At 35.9% G+C, this 19,848-nt stretch overlaps 2 protein-coding genes across 2 annotated transcripts; both read left to right on the plus strand.

Annotated features, from left to right (window-relative positions):
* Nucleotides 1-3,452: 3,452 nt before the first annotated feature.
* LOC123564898 (uncharacterized) lies at nucleotides 3,453-7,259 on the plus strand. Its single transcript, XM_053537533.1, has one exon. The coding sequence runs from the start codon at nucleotides 6,062-6,064 to the stop codon at nucleotides 7,028-7,030; it is 969 nt and encodes a 322-aa protein (XP_053393508.1). The 5' UTR covers nucleotides 3,453-6,061; the 3' UTR covers nucleotides 7,031-7,259.
* A 5,561-nt stretch (nucleotides 7,260-12,820) lies between these two features.
* On the plus strand, nucleotides 12,821-18,783 carry LOC123562967 (BTB/POZ domain-containing protein 6-B-like). Its single transcript, XM_053537534.1, has 3 exons — nucleotides 12,821-13,133; nucleotides 14,488-14,831; nucleotides 15,006-18,783. Exons 2-3 carry the CDS (start codon nucleotides 14,488-14,490, stop codon nucleotides 16,153-16,155), a joined length of 1,494 nt encoding a protein of 497 aa, XP_053393509.1. The 5' UTR covers nucleotides 12,821-13,133; the 3' UTR covers nucleotides 16,156-18,783.
* The last annotated feature ends 1,065 nt before the right edge of the window (nucleotides 18,784-19,848 follow it).

A 19,848-nucleotide genomic window follows, 5' to 3' on the forward strand; every position in this document is an offset into this window, starting at 1 on the left:
ACCCTGTGTTTTCTAGGTCAAAAACCCTGCCATTTAAGAAGATGTCAATAACTTTTGGTGCTTTTTAAGATCTAAAGTACAAGATCATTCTTGAAAGATACTGTTTAGCTGGACTTTTCTTTTCATTGGTAGACTTATTGTAAGTACCATTATGTGAGCGTCATCGTCCTGTTTGGTTCAGATCTTACGTGTAAGCTGGTATCTTAGTTTCCAATCGTAAGATCACACACTTGCTCACTGTGATAATCTGATATGCAATGCATAGGTTTAATGCTATTTTCGCAAAATTATTTCCCCTATTCGATTTAACATTTTTGTTTAGGTTTTAGTATGCAAGTTGGTATACAAAACAGTCTAAAAATATTTAAATGTGGTTTGTTGATAATATGTATAGTAAATAAATCAAAATATCTGTGAATCAAATAAAAATTTGGATTCTGAGCCTGGTATGATATACCGGACAGACCTTTACTTCGAATGGGTTTAAGGAAAATGAAACGTAAATAAAAAGTTAAATGTATAATATTAGAGAGTTTGAGATTTCAACCTTCGCCTTCCCCTTCAACGTCTCTCATATATATTTGGGGTAAAACGTCACCAATATGCGTGTATTTTATTTATATCAGACGTTGCTACTAAAGTTTTCCATGTAATTTCAAGTACGCCTAAGACTTCGTTTTATTACTATGTGAAATAAAAAGCTTAGTTTCAAGATTTCTGCTTATTAAGGTATTCGATTATCTATATGTATAATTGGACTAAATTTGATGCGAAACACTATCAATAAGTATAAGAATATTGAAGTTTTGTTTGGCTAATGATTTTAACTAAATACATTGAATTGAACCTGGAAGTATAAAGTTATCCACTGATTTTGAGAAACTTTGAGATTTTGTTCAAACTTTAACTTCTACGGCATATTTGTGTCCTCAGGCGGTATTGATTATACCAGATGGGCCTTTTTGTCGTAAGAAGTGAAGTTTTGAACGTCCGAAGATGTGATATCACGAAAGTCAAAACTTCAGTCTTTGTACATCTACTCTGTCCACATACACGGCATCAAAGACTGAAATCTGGATGGAGGCACATGGCATGACAGACATTTTACTTGAAAAATGAATGATAACGCGCGATTATCATTTGGTGGAACATTTTATTTTAACTTCCACATAAAATCAATCCGTTTCTGCGGACACTTAATAAGACATTTGCGTTTCAATTATAAACATAAAATGGTACTAGTAAGACGGATTTTTAGCTCACCTGTCACAAAGTGACACGGTGAGCTTTTGTGATCGCGCTGCGTCCGTCGTCCGTGCGTCCATGCGTCCGTAAACTTTTGCTTGTGAGCACTCTAGAGGTCACATTTTTAATGGGATCTTTATGAAAGTTGGTCAGAATGTTCATCTTGATGATATCTAGGTCAAGTTCGAAACTGGGTCACGTGCCGTCAAAAACTAGGTCAGTAGGTCTAAAAATAGAAAAACATTGTGACCTCTCTAGAGGCCATATTTTTCAAAAGATCTTCATAAAAGTTGGTCTGAATGTTCATCTTGATGATATCTAGGTCAAGTTCGAAACTGGGTTACGTGCCTTTAAAAACTAGGTCAGTAGGTCAAATAATAGAAAATCCTTGTGACCTCTCTGGAGGTCAAATTTTTCATGGGATCTGCATGAAAATTGGTCAGAATATTCATCTTGATGATATCTAGGTCAAGTTTGAAACTGGGTCACGTACGGTCAAAAACTAGGTCAGTAGATCAAATAATAGAAAAACATTGTGACCTCTGTAGAGGCCGTATTTTTCATTGGATCTGCATAAAAATTGATCAGAATGTTCATCTTGATGATATCTAGGTCAAGTTTGAAACCGGGTCAACTGCGATCAAAAACTAGGTCACTATGTCAAATAATAGAAAATCCTTGTGACCTCTCTAGAGGTCATATTTTTCATGGGAACTGCATGTAAATTTGTGAGAATGTTCATCTTAATGATATTTAGATCAGATTTGAAACTGGGTCATGTCCGATCCAAAACTAGGTCAATAGGTCAAATAATAGAAAAACCTTGTGACCTCTGTAGAGGCCATATTTTTCATGGGATCTACATGAAAATTGGTCAGAATGTTCATCTTGATAATATCTAGGTATGTTTTGAAATTGGGTCAACTGCGGTCCAAAACTAGGTCAGTAGGTCTAAAAATAGAAAATTCTTGTGACCTCTGTAGAGACCACATTTTTCATGGGATCTTCATGAAAATTGGTCAGACTGTTCACCTTGATGATATCTAAGTCAAGTTTGAAACTGGGTCATGTGCGTTCCAAAACTAGGTCATTAGGTCAAATAATAGAAAAACCTTGTGACCTTGATGATATGTAGGTCAATTCACAACTGGGTTACGTGCGGTCAAAAACTAGGTCAGTAGGTCAAATAATAGAAAAACCTTGTGACCTCTCTAGAGGCCATATTTTTTATGGGATCTGCATTAAAATTGGTCAGAATGTTCATCTTGATAATATCTAGGTCAAGTTCGAACTGGGTCACATGCGATCAAAAACTAGGTCAGTAGGTCAAATAATAGAAAAACCTTGTGACCACTCTAGAGGCCATAGTTTTCATGGGATCTGTATGAAAGTTGGTCTGAATGTTCATCTTGATGATATCTAGGTCAAGTTCGAAACCGGGGTAACTGTGGTCAAAAACTAGGCCACTAGGTCTCAACATAGAAAGACCTTTTGACCTCTCTAGAGGCCATATTTTTCAATGGATCTTCATGAAAATTGGTGAGAATGTTCACCTTTATGATATCTAGGTCAAGTTCGAAACTGAGTCACATGCGGTCAAAACTAGGTCAGTACGTCTTAAAATAGTAAAACTTTGTGACCTCTCTGGAGGCCGTATTTTTCATGAGATCTTCATGTAAATTGATGAGAATGTTCACCTTGATGATATCTAGGTCAAGTACAAAACTGGGTCACATGCCTTTAAAAACTAGGTTATTATGTCAAATAATAGAAAAACCTTGTGACCTCTCTAGAGGCCATATTTTTCATGAGATCTTCATGAAAATTGGGGAGAATGTTCACCTTGATGATATCTAGGTCAAGTACAAAACTGGGTCACATGCCTTCAAAAACTAGGTTATTATGTCAAATAATAGAAAAACCTTGTGACCTCTCTAGAGGCCATATTTTTCAATGGATCTTCATGAAAATTGGTCAGAATTTTTATCTTGATGATATCTAGGTCAAGTTCAGAAGTAGGTCACATGAGCTCAAAAACTAGGTCACTATGTCAAATAATAGAAAAAACGACGTCATACTCAGTTCATGTGGGGGCAGGTGAGCGATTCAGGACCATCATGGTCCTCTTGTTTTATTGAAGTATCAGACAATTTTAGATCTATGATATCCTGTTAGCCGTATGGGATAGCACCATTTTTTACATGCACGGAGCCAGAACATGGCAGAGGGGCATTTGGGTCAATCCCCCTTTGATTCTTACATTTTACAAAGAAAATCGGTCTTGAAACTCCGTGTGACTACCCCCCTCTTAAAGTTGGTATCTCTCTAACCAAAATCCCTTCATCTGCACATGCTTTACTTATGAAATAGTATATTCAAACAAATACGTGTATATGCCCACATCTTATTTTGTGCGAGAATTTTCATCTCCACGTAACAGTTCTTGACTGTTTTGCTAGACACATGGTGACTTGGCACGGTTATATTGTGCTGTCTGAGAGTTTGGCATTATACAGAGTCAAACTGAGTGTCATGATGCCAAAACGTATGATGTCACGAGAGTATCTTACATTTGTTTCAAATCACTTGTTAAATGTATTCATAAATTGTGTATGTTGGCTCATGATTTACAATCATGCATTGTATACTGACATCATTTTATATAAAATGTTTTTTTTTTATTGTATCGCACTAATATCCATGCGATGACTATGTTAATTGAAATGTTTTTATTTAATTTTCATTTCTTAAACCTCTTGTAAAAGTCCTGCACTTTCGGACAATTGATATCAAAATGCACGAGAAAATCGAGCACAATTACAGATAAATTGAATGGGCGGATTAAAAGAAGTAAGGTTCATTCTAAAGTTTGAAATCTCAAGGAATTTTAATCGAACTTCAACTTCATACGTTAACTTCGCAAGAGACGTTGAAGGGGAAGGCGAAGGTTGAAATCTCAAACTCTCTAATAACTATTGTAATTAATGTCTCAGCTGAAGTTATAATATCTATTGGTATCAGATTTGCCTTTCTTTCGAGCCGGCTTGAAAATTTAACTAGTATCGGTAACGAATGATCTGAATTTTGGAACTTTATAATTTGCAAAGAGACATATACATTTCTCAGTTAAGTGACCTGTCAGGGCTTAACCTTCATCTGCAAGGTCTGCAGTTCTGTTTCTCACGTAAGGTTGTAAGTTCTGTCAGATCATGTTAAGCAATGTCCATGCAAACATAAGTTTTTTTTAAATTTATGGAAAATAACAATTTCTCATTTTTCTTCAACCTAAATTTGTCGAGATGAAAGATCAGTATTGCTGAAAAATAGTTTATTGCCTGTTCATTATGAATCCCTACTCATCAGTTAGAATGCGCATTAGTTGAAGTACCTCATTTTGCGCAAGACAGTTGTGGATGTGCAAAGATTTATATTCCTGCAGTGGTAAATTTATTATAATAGAGACTCATATTGATCAAATAGATTGAAATGTGATAAACGTAGTTTAAATTGTGTGGTCTTTTTGTCCTACGTAGAGTGCACATGCGCGAAATGTTACTTCCGTTGCTAAGAATCTCAGTGTGTAAATCCCTCTATAAATCTCGGTTGTGTTTAGTTTGTATTTAAAAGTATCTACCTGCAAAACCGCAGCGGATACGCCAGTGGATCTTGTTTAATATACACGATCAATATCAACGTATCGGGTAACATAATTATGTTTTGAACATTTACAAATCTTAAATGGAGGAAAATGATAACATTTACAGTGTTTGTGATATATATGAATAATTTAATTGTATTTATTTATGAAAAAGACTGTTAAGAAAGAGAAAACTACGGAACTAATTTTTAAATTAAAATTTGTGCATAAACAAGTTGACCGATATGTACCTGTCTTCGAAAATATATGTTAAGCGCGTGTACATTCACTGAATTAGCTGGCACGACCAGTGACCCACTGTATTGTGACCCCATCTTATCAGGTATTTAATCGTTTTGAACTATGCATTGTCGATTCATAAATAAAACCTTAAAACGCATGTCATGCTTTATGAATTCACCTTCAAGTTGAATATTCTGCGTGGGAAGAACTTTAAAATATACACTATCAAGTTTTATATTAGTCAGTTGACACGTATAGCAACTTACATAGGAAACAACGAGAGGAATTACCTTTGCTAATCTGAAGGACTGTATACATGTAACTTTAATGACAATGTCATTTACAGTTTATTTTCTGCGTATAGTGGACCTCGTTTTATCCATGTAGAAATTAACATATCACGGGACATATTGGATTTCAAATCAACCCTGACAAAGGCGTTGCAAACGGCACACAGTGTTCAAATCTAACCTGGCGGTGTGAGACAAACTGAATTTTTCAACAAACAATATTTTCATGACCTAGAAAGTTATTTTAAAAAACATTTTAAGAATGTATGATAGCAGAAAAGAAATAATTATACTTAATATTTGATATTTTTGAATTCGGGGAGTAATTTAATTTCAAACGTAGAACTTATCGTGGACAGCTCGGAGCTACCATTGCTATTAATTTAACATTTTGATAGTAATACGCTACATCCCGAAACTTAAAAGCAATGACTGTTTGCCGTTTTTCCGCACCAATAAGCTTGAGACCTCCAGAAACAACTTTCTTATTTATAATAATAGCCGCACGCCAGGTTGATAGGCACTCTATGGTTTAATGCAGAGCTGTTGGTAACTAGTAATTTGAAGTCAATAAGCATTACTGCGTTACGAACACTACCCTCGAACTACTTTTCTAAAGACCTTTTTCAGCCACAGGTTGTGAAAAATGGTAGACGTTGAGAACATTTTGAGCTGTTCTATCTGTATGGAGATTTTTCGGGTTCCGCGGGTGCTACCGTGTCAACATACATTCTGCGAGGACTGTTTATCAAGTTATATCAGAGACGTACGTAAAAAGAAGGGCAAGAAAAAGAAATCTGCCACCACATTTAAGTGCCCTTTATGTAGAACACGAGTTGACCTAAAGGAGGAACCCTTTGATGCTTCGACATTCCCACTGAATTTGACAGTAGTTGCTTTTGTAGACACTCCATCATTTATTGAAACTTATTCCGGAAGCTCTGAGAAAAATACAGGCCAGACAAAACCAGAAAGCGATACTACAAATAATGTGCTATCTATAAGCAGGGTGCTGGAAGACGGAATATCACAAAATATAGACGAACATTCTTTTGATCTTTTATTAGACACGAGTGATGGATTTTCGCGGCATGTTGTACAGAGCATTCTGTATCCAATTGTAAACTATAATGGCTTTACTTTAAGAAGTGTTCAAGCAGTCATAGAGTTGCTGACTAGTGTGGTTATTACTTCATATGTTCTTTGGGTGATTAAAGAACATAATCTATGGTTAATCTATCTTCTTTGCTTGATTCACTTTTGTAAAGGAATTATGGTATCTGCATGGAAAGCGGGACAACACATGGACCTTCGGATGTTTTTCAGATCTGCAGCTGGGCATGTTGTGCTTCACATATTTGAGTGTGCTTTCCTAGGTTTTATGGTGTTTTTCGTTTTATTCACTGCTAGTTTTCTAGAAAGCATTAGAACAGCACCAGTCAGACGCTTTACCGTTATGTCCGATCTTGGTCAGCCGCAGTGCATAGAAGAAAAGTATCTTGATTTTAAGTTTGTTTTAAACCAAGCAATGCAAATTATGTACTTGACATTTAATAAATGTGTATACCAATTCCATATATTCAAAGATAATTGGTATCGCCTGCTCTTGAACTAATTCAAACAGGGTTCATTAATTTATTGCTCAGCCTCATTTTCTGTAGAATTTGTTTGTGCTTTGTTTGTATTTGTAAAGAATTCTGCTGGCAATAAGAAAATCATAAGATCTTACGGTTTAATGGAATGTCTAAGTAATTGTTTGTATGCTGTTGTGCTTGTATTGAACATATGTATCTGTTTGCATTGTGTTGAATATTATGATTTGATGCCTGAATAAATTGAAATTGAAACTTCACTGTGAAATTCTTGAATATCTTCACTTGACCTGTACATATTCTCATGTTTACGATCAATCTATGTATTGTAGACAAGACGATATACTTATGTGTAAGTTTGAGATAAAATTTTATTTTTGGTTTGTTCTGTGTGACAACAAGATTTAGCTTACAAAAAGGTTCCTTCTAGTGCATATAAAATATTCTTTTTAAGGGATATTGTTTTAGCATAATCTTACAAATGTTTAATTATGCAATGAGAAAAATATGTTCTGTCATTTTGGTGGAAACTTAACTATTTAAGAACAAATCTAAGTATTAACAGTTTTATCATAATCCAAAGCTTTTTGTTTTTGTTTTGATATAAGCAAGTGCAGTACATATTATGCTAGTTGTAAGCATTTGTCTTGCAGTCTGTATTTCAATTCCGGATGTTTTCATCATGCGACTACACCAGCGAGAACCTGCACACTTAATACAAAGAAATTTCATACATGCATTTACGATTCGGAAACAAACCAGGAAGGATAAAAAAAAGTACGCAAAAGAAAGCCATTGCAAATCTGAAAACTTGTATATTGAAATGTTAGAAGCTAAAAAAAAATCACGTGATCAGGGACAATTTCATTACGTAAATATTTTTGGGCGGGAGTTTATTTTTAGATGATGCATATTCATGTCATTAACATCACACTTTATATTTGACATTACAAGTAATAATAAAAAATACCATTGAATATCAGTTTGCAGTCATATCTGTGTATGATATTATCTACAGACTGAGTGCAGATCGTAAATTTTCTCCGATTTGTTTGTGACATACATAAAGATAATAGGCTGAGTGCAGATCGTATAAATTTTAACATTCTCCGATCTGTTTGTGACATACATAAAGATAATAAGCTGGCATTTGATAGCATCGATGTCTGAAATTAAGATCTTTTGATCGGGAAATGCTCTAGTTCTAGATAGACATACGCAGATTGCTCGAATACATGTGTAATAAAGGTTTATAAGTCTCGACTGACCATGATTTCGGTCGAAGGTATTTAGTTGAGCTGTGACCACTGACATTGGTAATTGCATTTACAGACTAGACTTAATTTGTAGATCTAGTTGTGTGATGCAGTTTTATATATTTTACTTTTGGTTTTGATCGGATGATTTTTAGCTGTGCTTGAAGGCGTTGTTAAGAGAGGTTAGAGGATATTGTGTCTTATAAGTTATCAAGATGATTTTAATTGAGATGTTGTCCTTGCACTTAGCTGCTGTTACTAACGATTTGTCGTTCAGACTTATTATGCTACACTGGCCTTACTCATATTACGGAACTGTTTCAGCATCCTTGAAATAAACCTACTCCTTAACAGGTTCTAGTACAGCGCACCCGTTTTTGAAAATATTTCCGCCGGCTTATTCCAAACATTTGCTTAAGTGTCTAGAACCTCTTTCGGTTCTATCTGCTCTTAAATATTATCGACTGATTTATAAATTGATGTTGTTCTTATATTTGCTCTTAAAGCTTTACCTTTGTTCCATTTGTTTAATTATTCATTTACTTTAATGGTAAATGTTATTGTCGAAGGTCATATGATAGATACGATGTCGTGTCTTAAAATGTAATATTCAAGAAAAAGTGCTATTATTCTGTATTTGATTGCCATATGGGTTACATATATTTATTCAATTCATCTATTTATCTGTTTACCATAACCATCATCAAAAAGAGCCATACAGTTTCTCTGAGTAAATTGTAAAAATTTGAAATACACAGTAGATATCCGTTCTACAGCAATCGGGTTTCATAACTTAAATTTAAGGTCAGAGCAAGTATGCTGTATGAAACTTTCTTGATACTCGCCGGCAACCCTCAGTTGTGATTTTAATAACTATTTTGATTTTCTAAGGACTGTTAAATTAAGACATTTTTTCTAACGTCAAACTATACATATGATAAGGTTTGAACACATATGAGTAAGGTACTTGACGACCCATTCCTTTCATTCTCAGACTCTCAGATAATCAAACCAAAATTAGTCGTTTTCATTGGTATTTGTTCAGTATGAAATGTTCGTCAATCTAACAATATTGCATGTGATATCTTTCCATTCTAGTTTTATCTTCTGTTTAATGCCTACGATAGTTCAATTCATCCCATCTGTTAAAAGCTAGACACAAACTGCTACTTTTATATATACATATATTAGGAATTTGTGGTGTTTGTGAGGGTATTTTATGTTTTGTTACATTAACGTGTGTAACGTAGTTTTTTTTCTAATTTAAACACTTGTTTCCTCTGTGAATATTTTACTAATGTTTACTTTTTGTTCGTTTTAGTTCATACAATAAAAAAGGTCGCCCGAAAATGTTGCATGGTCGGTTTGATTGCGCCTGTTCATGGACGATAGTGGAAATGCAAGCTACTGTCCACGCCCTCTAGCCTCGGGTTGAGCAGAACTGAACATTTACACATGTTATAAATACAAGAATATAATTTAGAGACATACGCAGATGTATTCATACAGCGGTGCAGATGGACCCTTCAGTGCAATTCCATGAAATGCGGCGTATGGTCCCCAGTTAAAATAATGGCTTTGCCCTAAACGAGAAAAGAAAACAATAAGCAGAACTTAACAAACTAGAATTTAGAGAGAGGATCTGAAGTTTTGGGTCCTGCAAATTTACATTAGCTTGATTGTGATAAAAGCTTCAATCTACTCACTAGTCTGCTGCATTGAAAGACTAGTACTGGTTTCATAAGAGGTGTGGTCGCGTCCCCAGTGGGGGCTCAAACCAACGGCGCCCGGGTTGAGCGGCCGGCACCTTAACCACTAGAACACCGCTCCCCGTTTGTTTATTTTATGATGTTATGCAAAATATTAGGAAGTCTGACAACAAGTTTTAAAAGATAGTTTGATTTTTAAAACAGAATACATTCGGCATACATCTTACAAGACAGGAGTGTCATGAAAGCCATATATCGCTCAACTAAGTTTAGGTGCTTGCTTGAACAGTTAAAAGTTTCTACTAAATAAAAGGGACCAAGCTAAACCATTTGAACAAACTTAATAAAGTTCCATGCCAGGATGTTACTGACAAATTTAGTGTAATTCTAACAAGGGTATCGGGATAAGTATTGAAATGTGTACGAAAAATTATACATGTGGCGCAAATTTCTTTTCTAAAGCTTCAAAAACAAAAACAAAATGAACTAGTTGAGTAGGTCACGGTAAAGATTAATTAAGATAATTACTGACATATGTATGTAAAATTATACAGGAGGTCAAAATCTCTTTGTTATAGCTTCAAAAACAAGAAAATAGGTCAGTAGGTCTGTGTTAAGAGTATTAATGATGGATCTCAAAATCTGTATCAAAAGTTATACACGTGTCCAAAATTGTCTTTTGTACCTTCAAAAACAAGAAAGTTTTTTTTGATTGTTTGTTTTGGATTTAACGCCGTTTTTAACAGTATTTCAGTCATGTAACGGCGGGCAGTTAACCTACAGTCCATAAAATAAACAAACGTATTTGTAAACACAGACGGATCCAAACGGAAGGGGAAGAAGCATTTTATAGAAATATTCCGATGGCAAAATACAATACATATCCGTAGCCCTGACCAGCCTATAAACCGGGCCAGTAGATTTTATAAGTGCAACAACACGGTTGACCCATTTAAACGAGCTGAAAGTAGAGTTCCTGTTTTCTGTACCAGTAAAAACCTGTTCTCCGCAAGTTACTGCCACCTTACCCATATGAATCAAAAGTGGAGGACGAATGATTTAAGACACAATGTTGTTTATTAAATCGTCGTGGAGAACATACGCCTCGCCCGGGGATCGAACTCACGACCCCGCGATCCGTAGACCAACGCTCTCCCTACTGAGCTAAGCGGGCGGGCTAAACAAGAAAGTAGGTCAATAGGCCAAGATTAAGACTGTTTAAGGTAAGTATTGAAATCTGTATAAAAAAAGTATAGATGTGGTCAAAAGTTCTATCATGTTACTTCAGTAAACGAGAAACTAGGTCAGTAGGTCACGATAAAGACTTCTCAAGATGAGTATTGAAATCTGTATCAAAAATAACGCTTGTGGTCAATATTTCCTTGCCATTCTTTCAAAAACAAGTAAGTCTTTATAAAAAACAAGTTGCCCCAAGGGGCAAGACCATTTTTAACCCATGGAGGATAATTTGAACAAAAATCTTGATAAAGGACTGCTATACGATGCTACATTCCAAATATCAAAGCCCTATGCCATGTGATTTTGTACCAGAAAATTTTCCCTATATAAGTCTATACAAACTTTATGATCCCCAGGGCGGGGACATATTTGACCCTAGGAAGGTAACTGGAACACTCTTGGTAGAGAACCACTAGACCATGCAACATGATAGCAAATATCAAAGCCCTAGGCCCTGTGGTTTTGGACAAGAAGATTTTCAAAGTTTTTCCCTATATAAGCCTGTAAAACAAATGTGACCCTCACAGCGGGGCAATATTTGACCCTAGTGACATAATTTGAACAATCTTGGTTGAAGCCCACCAGGTAATGCTACATAGCAAATATCAAAGCCCTAGGCCCTGTGGTTTCGACAAAGGATTCTCAACGTTTTACCCTATATAAATCTATATAGCCCATGTGACCCCCAGGAGAATAATTTGAACAATCTTGGTAGAGGACCAGTAGATGATGCTACATAGCAAATATCAAAGCGCTACGTCCTGTGGTTTTAGACAAGAAGATATTTCACAGTTGTCCCAATGTAAGTCTATATGAACCATGTGTCCCCAGAGCGGGCCCATATTTGACCATTGGGAGATAATTTGAACAATCTTGGTAGAGGACAACTAGATGATGTTATATTCCAGATAATAAAGCCCTAGACCATGTTGTTTTAGACAAGAACATTTTTAAGTTTTCGTTTCGGTTGCCACGGCAACCAGAGTTTTGTACGAAATTCAATTCTTTGAATAATCTTTAAAGAAGACCATCTAACGAACATCCCTGTGAAGTTTTATCAAAATTGGCGTCGTGAATTTTGAAGGTGATGTTGCTTAAATGAAAATGTTGACGGACGACGCACGACGGACAACCACTGACTACAATAGCTCACCCGTGAGCACTTGGTTCTCCGGTGAACAAAACATATTATAATGCTTTGCGGTTTATGGTCCTGCTTGTGTCTCTACGTATGGGTACATGTTGTTCCTTCTCAAGAGAAGGAACACTTATGGTTGACATTTCACGCTTGACGGAGCAGGTAATGAATACAAGGGTACTGTAAAATGCTTCAGATTAACAGTAGGGCGCCGCAATCTAAAACTTCTGCATAGTCGTTAGGAATAGCCTCTGTGCCGATGTGTGTTTATACATCCTTGAGTCAATCTATTGTGAAATACAAGTTGTGTATTGGATATATGATAATCTAGAACAGAGATTGATATAATGAATACGCATGATCCTAAAATAGACACCAGCTAATAAAATAATCGCTGGTCACGTGATGTTTTATTTATATGAAAGTGATCGCATGTGTTAATCACATGACAAAAACATCCGTTGAAGGGCTATTTTTTAATACTGTGGTCTATAGAAAGCAATCAGATTTTTCAATCTGATCATATTAAACACCTGTAACAAGATTCTAAAAAATATTTTCTTAAACTACAGAATATTGCATACTCGCTAGAAGGAGACTTCTTGTTTAAGCATGCCGTGATTTCCCTGTAAAGTGTCATGTCTATTTATAGACCTGTTAACAAGAAAATCAAACATCCTTTACTTCCCGCGCGCGGTAAATTAGATAACGTCTAGACATCCAGCCATTGTGTTTTAAACAGCGGATAATTATTTGTTGAAGAATACGGAATAACGTGAGAAATGTATGTATTTACGATAACTTTATATTGATAGTATATTACCTTAATACTCATTATTCACTTTTGTATAATGTTAATGCCTGTCATACACCGGCTTGCTATTTTCTAGTTTTAAAATATTTTATTTAAATACTGTTTCCCTTTTCTTGCATAACTAAACCCCCCTCCTCCCAAACCCCCAAGCCCGTCGTCATTAATATACGTTTCGGAACATTTGAATGCGTAAGTGGAGCTCGTTTTGTAAGCTCTTTAGTTCGAGCACACGAGTCCTAATCATTTTACAAGTTTGGGGAGAATGTTGAATTATAACCTTAGTGTGAAATGTGTTGCGAGAGCAGGCCGCAAACCATGGGTACACTTCAAATACTTTACAGGCCGTTTGAAATTACGAGCTACTTGCACATTTTCTTCTCGGTTTAGTAACGAACTTCTACACAATAGTTTGTAAATCTAAGGAAATACATTGCGTCGTTATCCCTTTTGACCTTTGTCCTTGTTTGTCAAGTCTTTCTTGCGAAGAATAGAGTAGATTTTTACTTGCAAGCCGTTAAAACATGTGTGCAGACAACCCAGATTTGAGTGCAAATTTATTTCTTTAAGCTTTTAAGATATTTAATAAGATTGTGAAAACGGAAGTAAAATGAAATGTTTTGTTAGTGTCCTGTTTGTGTTACAGTGTAAACAGTAACCTTGCTTTCTAACATACGTAAGGTAAACAAAATTTGAACCCTTGATTTTTGTGGTGATGCTGGTTAAGAAATTTGCATTCTTATACAATTCCTCGCATTAACTGAGGACCCAGATTTGCAACAATAAACGCTATCCCTTGATAAAATTGTTTTTTTACAGATCATTGACATAAACAAAGTTTTTTTGTCAGAGTTGATGTTTAAAATATATATTACGCCCTTGATTAGACAAAAGTTTAAACCCTATAGCCTTCCATGAGCTTGCGTATAATGCATTTGAATTGACATTGAAATTGTTTCAATACTATTATTTTACTATTGTTGCGTTTATATATATTAAACAGGTGGAATTTATTATATATTAAGTTTAAGCATACTCTTATGACAAACATTATATACAGATGTACATGTGTCACCTTTATATGTTCTCTCGGTTTATGTCATCCAGCTGATCCTGACTGACTATCTTTATTCTGATGGATTTTGCTTACGTACTGGCACGAAAGATGTATATAAATCTTTCATGAAGAGTCTGCTAGCTAGGACACCACCGACCCGACAAGTCCTTGAACGAATACCAAAGCGCACAAATCCTCTTGTAAGTGGTTGTGATCCTTGTTGTGTATGTGATACCGTAATAATAAGTTATTTTCTTATATTTTCCATAGATGGATAACTCTTCGGAATCAATGCAATCTACTTCTAACAAGCAGTCATGCTCGGACCAAAGTACAAACTTGCCATCTCATCAAAAGCATGGTGAAAGTTATTGGCAAGTAGGAAAACACCTGGAAAGTTCTTTGTCTTACATGTACGAAAACAAACTGTGGACCGATGTTGTTTTCCGATGTAAGAAAAATTTGGATGACAATACTACGGATCGAGTTTTAGCACACAGAAACATTTTAGCTGCAAGAAGCCCAGTATTTGAAGTTATGTTATACGGAAAGTTTGCCAGGGATGAAATTGAACTCAATGATGTCGAGGCTGAAATATTCGATCTTGTTTTAAGGTACGTAACCCATTAATTTATTCATAAAACAGACAAAAACACAAGCATACCCGTTTTATCTAAAATCAGTGTTATTCTTAAAAAGGAATTTTCTTGAAATTATAAATCATTAAATATATTTTGCAAAAATAGGGAGGAACAGCAGTCTAAAGATTAGTTATTCTTATTTTGCAGGTTTGTGTATACTGATGAAACTCCGCTCAGTAATAAAAATGCTGTTAGAGTACTTGAAATTGCACACAGATATGAGTTGACGCCACTCGTTTCCTACTGTGCAGCGTATCTGTATTCTATATTAAAACCCAACGGTGCGTGTATTATGCTGGAGGCAGCAGTACATTTTGATCTCAAAACATTTCGGTCAAAGGTACACAACTTCATTGATGACAACGCATCAGAAGTTTTAAAATCAAAGGGATTTCTAGCACTGTCACAACAATGCTTAGTCGCTATACTGGAAAGAGATACATTTACTGTGGACGAAAAGGATATTGTCGAAAGGGCGATGCAATGGGCAGACCGTATATGCACTGAAAAGGGGACAGAAGCAACTGCCCGAAACAAACGTGAAGTTCTCGGACAGGCATTTTTTCAATTGCGGATGACAACACTTAACATGAAGGACTTCCTACAATTTACCAGAAGAAATAGTTACTATACTAAGGAAGAAACAGAAGACATATGCGCAAGTATCGTCGGTGAATGTGATATAACTCCTTCTACTCACAACCTAGTTCCAAGAGTACCACGAAAAGTAAAAAGAATAGTACCAGATAAGGTAGTAGATTGTAACACAAGGTTCAATTATGTAAACGAAATAATCTGCGTGGTCGAAGCTAAAGTAACCAGGAAAATTCACATTGAAGGCCTTACACTTAAAAATGTGCTTCCATATATTGGAAGTGTAGAAACAGATGCTCTGTATAAAGGATGTAACAGACAAGCAGCTAATGCACCACTGCCTTTGCATGGAAAAATTACGATAGAAGGGTATAGTAATAATGTATCATTTGAAGCCACACCTTCGAAAAACAACACCGTAACTTTAAAAAAAACGTTTTTTCTTCAACCGAGAGCGAAACCATATCGCATGTCGATAGAACTCACTTACAAGTGTAACAGTTATATTGTACTCAAAGCAACCCCTTCGACAAACTTCAGTAAGAATGTCTCCAGGCCAAGCAGCGACAGTAACGGTGGAAATACAACAACAACAACCGATGTTCTGTTTACATATAGCGACACATCAAAGCATGTAAACTGTATTAAGAGTGTCAATGTACTAAACGTTCAACAGGGGTTGTTCCCTATGAAACAAATGTAAATCATTGGTTAGAACAGTGTGACTTTAGAAAAACAAATCCATTGACTTAAGTAGTTTGAAAAAAAAAAAACACAAAAAACATTGTTACATTATGACATGAATTAAAGAATCTATCTACAAGGACAATACTCACAGGATGAAAAAGTATGTCGAGCAAATTGATCTGCAACAAAATCATTTCTTTGACTGTATTTTTAGTTCTAAAACATATTATCAATATACTGGCTGTACCTGTGCAGTGTATTTACTTTTTAGCTCACCTGTCACAAAGTGACAAGGTGAGCTTTTGTGATCGCGCGGTGTCCGTCGTCCGTCCGTGCGTCCGTAAACGTTTGCTTGTGACCATTCTAGAGGTCACATTTTTCATGGGATCTTTATGAAAAGTTGGTCTGAATGTTCACCTTGATGATATCTAGGTCAAGTTTGAAACTGGGTCACATGCCATCAAAAACTAGGTCAGTAGGTCTAAAAATAGAAAAACCTTGTGACCTCTCTAGAGGCCATAATTTTCAATGGATCTTCATGAAAATTGGTCAGAATGTTCACCTTGATGATATCTAGGTCAAGTTTGAAACTGGGTCACATGCCTTCAAAAACTAGGTCAGTAGGTCTAAAAATAGAAAAACCTTGTGACCTCTCTAGAGGCCATATATTTCACAAGATCTTCATGAAAATTGGTCAGAACGTTCACCTTGATGATATCTAGGTCAAATTTGAAACTGGGTCACGTGCCTTTAAAAACTAGGTCAGTAGGTCAAATAATAGAAAAACCTTGTGACCTCTCTAAAGGCCATATTTTTCATGGGATCTGTATAAAAGTTGGTCTGAATGTTCATCTTGATAATATCTAGGTCAAGTTCGAAACTGGGTCACGTACGGTCAAAAACTAGGTTAGTAGGTCTAAAAATAGAAAAACCTTGTGACCTTTCTAGAGGCCATATATTTCACAAGATCTTCATGAAAATTGGTCAGAACGTTTACCTTGATGATATCTAGGTCAAGTTCGAAACTGGGTCACGTGCCTTCAAAAACTAGGTCAGTAGGTCAAATAATAGAAAAACCTTGTGACCTCTCTAAAGGCCATATTTTTCATGGGATCTGTATAAAAGTTGGTCTGAATGTTCATCTTGATGATATCTAGGTCAAGTTCGAAAGTGGGTCACGTGCTTCAAAAACTAGGTCAGTAGGTCTATAAATAGAAAAACCTTGTGACCTCTCTAGAGGCCATATATTTCATGAAATCTTCATGAAAATTGGTCAGAATGTTCACCTTGATGATATCTAAGTCAAGTTTGAAAGTGGGTCACGTGCCTTCAAAAACTAGGTCAGTAGGTCAAATAATAGAAAAACCTTGTGACCTCTCTAGAGGTCATATTTTCCATGGGATCTGTATGAAAGTTGGTCTGAATGTTTTTCTTGATGATATCTAGGTCAAGTTCGAAAGTGGGTCACATGCGGTCAAAAACTAGGTCAGTAGGTCAAATAATAGAAAAACCTTGTGACCTCTCTAAAGGCCATATTTTTCAATGGATCTTCATGAAAGTTGGTCTGAATGTTCATCTTGATGATATCTAGGTCAATTTCGAAACAGGGTCATGTGCGGTCAAAAACTAGGTCAGTAGGTCAAAAAATAGAAAACCCCTGTGACCTCTCTAGAGGCCATACTTGTGAATGGATCTCCATAAAAATTGGTCAGAATGTTCATCTTGATGATATCTAGGTCAAGTTCGAAAGTGGGTCACGTGCCTTCAAAAAATAGGTCAGTAGGTCAAATAATGAAAAAATGTTGTGACCACTCTAGAGGCTATACTTTTCATGGGATCTGTATGAAAGTTGGTCTGAATGTTTATCTTGATGATATCTAGGTCAAGTTTGAAACTGGGTCAACTGCGATCAAAAACTAGGTCAGTAGGTCTTGAAATAGAAAAACCTTGTGACCTCTCTAGAGGCCATACCCTTGAATGGATCTTCATGAAAATTGGTCAGAATGTTCACCTTGATGATATCCAGGTCAAGTTTGAAACTGGGTGACGTGCCTTAAAAAACTAGGTCAATAGGTCAAATAATAGAAAAACCTTTTGACCTCTCTAGAGGCCATATTTTTCAATGGATCTTCATGAAAGTTGGTCAGAATTGTTATCTTGATAATATCTAGGTCAAGTTCAAAACTGGGTCACATGAGCTCAAAAACTAGGTCACTATGTCAAATAATAGAAAAAACGACGTCATACTCAAAACTGGATCATGTGGGAAGAGGTGAGCGATTCAGGATCATCATGGTCCTCTTGTTTACTTTTTATGTGCGTTTAAATGTGTTTATGACACTATGCAGCTTGCCTTTGAACAGAGTTTATTATGTCGATTTAAACAATCAGTGTCTTTGGAGTATCACGGAATTTACATTATATTCATGCAGAACAGTTTCCGATTAGGAACGCAGGATGAAAGACTATGTTTGTCTGTGTCAAACATTTCATAGTACCGTTGTGTTTTCTTTTAAATCATTTCCTGACTTTATCACAGGTTCTACATCTGCTAAACTTTCTACAGCTTAGAGTTAAAATCAGTACATTGTATTATGTAACTATACAGTAAATGTATATATTTTATAAAATCTATATAAACAGATCTTTTGTTGTTTATCAGTATTTAAGTGTTACTGATAGTTTCACAAAATTTTATTTAGGACTATATTGGCCAATTTTTTTAACTCTGGCACTAAAGAAGCTGTATACCAGTAATAGTTTAGTCATCGCTAAACCTTGCATTCCAACTGTCGTTTTACTAAAACATGGCGCGTATGTTTGCAAAGTATAAGACTAACCTTCGTCATACACAATAAACTGGTTAAAGCACGAAGCGGCTTACTGCTATGTTATGTGTGCGTACAATTTGACTTTTTTCTTGAATTGTAGCATATATACCTACCCTCGCAACATTTAATGCCCCATCTCCACAGGGCGTAATATAGTGATTTGACCGTTCTCTGTCTGCCCGTTCCCTTGAACCCAATAGATAACTTCAGAATGATTCGTAGCTTATTGGAACCTCAACCTTGATCAGGCAGATTGGTCGTGACCGGCAGATGGCCCATATTGATTTTGAAGTTGATTGCTCAAAGGTCCCAATCGCGGTGACCTTGAGCTAAAAGTCGGTTTCCAATCAATAACTGAGGATTGCTTTCGTCTGCAGTCGTAAATTTTTATAGTCAGTGATCAGAAAATGAACCCTATTGTTTTTGGTTTCAGAAGTTCAAAGGTCTAGGGCACAGAAAAGTATGGTAATTATCTCCTAAGAGAGCCTGTTCTGTCAAACTATTCTTTACAACTACATTGTATATCAAATGCAACTTTCTATAGAAACACTTTGGTACGACTACAGATAAAATGTTTCGAGAGCTGGTGACGACGCTTCAGTGGTTCCCACCTGTATATTAATCCCAGTTTTTCCAAGATGGTTTTGGTAAATTAGGTTGGTTTGTCACATGCGACAGAAGCTGACCCAATCTCTCTATTCTCAACATTTTTACTGTGATCTCTTTTTCTAAAAATGTTCATTTGTATCTAAATATTCCACCTGAGTATTTTTTATGAATAGAGAAAGTGGTTACTCCACAGGTCACCCAACACGACAAAAATGAAAATGTTGCAGGCTCTGTTTTATTGAGCCCATTAACGGACGACAGTGCTCGTC

Source organism: Mercenaria mercenaria, chromosome 2 (assembly GCF_021730395.1).
Source record: "Mercenaria mercenaria strain notata chromosome 2, MADL_Memer_1, whole genome shotgun sequence".
In the NCBI taxonomy this organism is placed as follows: Eukaryota; Metazoa; Mollusca; class Bivalvia; order Venerida; family Veneridae; genus Mercenaria; species Mercenaria mercenaria.

Excerpts from the sequence above, each read along its gene's own strand:
- LOC123564898 (XM_053537533.1), top strand. The coding sequence starts at position 6,062 with ATGGTAGACGTTGAGAACATTTTGAGCTGTTCTATCTGTATGGAGATT.
- LOC123562967 (XM_053537534.1), top strand. The coding sequence starts at position 14,488 with ATGGATAACTCTTCGGAATCAATGCAATCTACTTCTAACAAGCAGTCA. Across the intron at positions 14,832-15,005 it reads ATATTCGATCTTGTTTTAAG|GTTTGTGTATACTGATGAAA; the intron begins GTACGTAACCCA and ends CTTATTTTGCAG.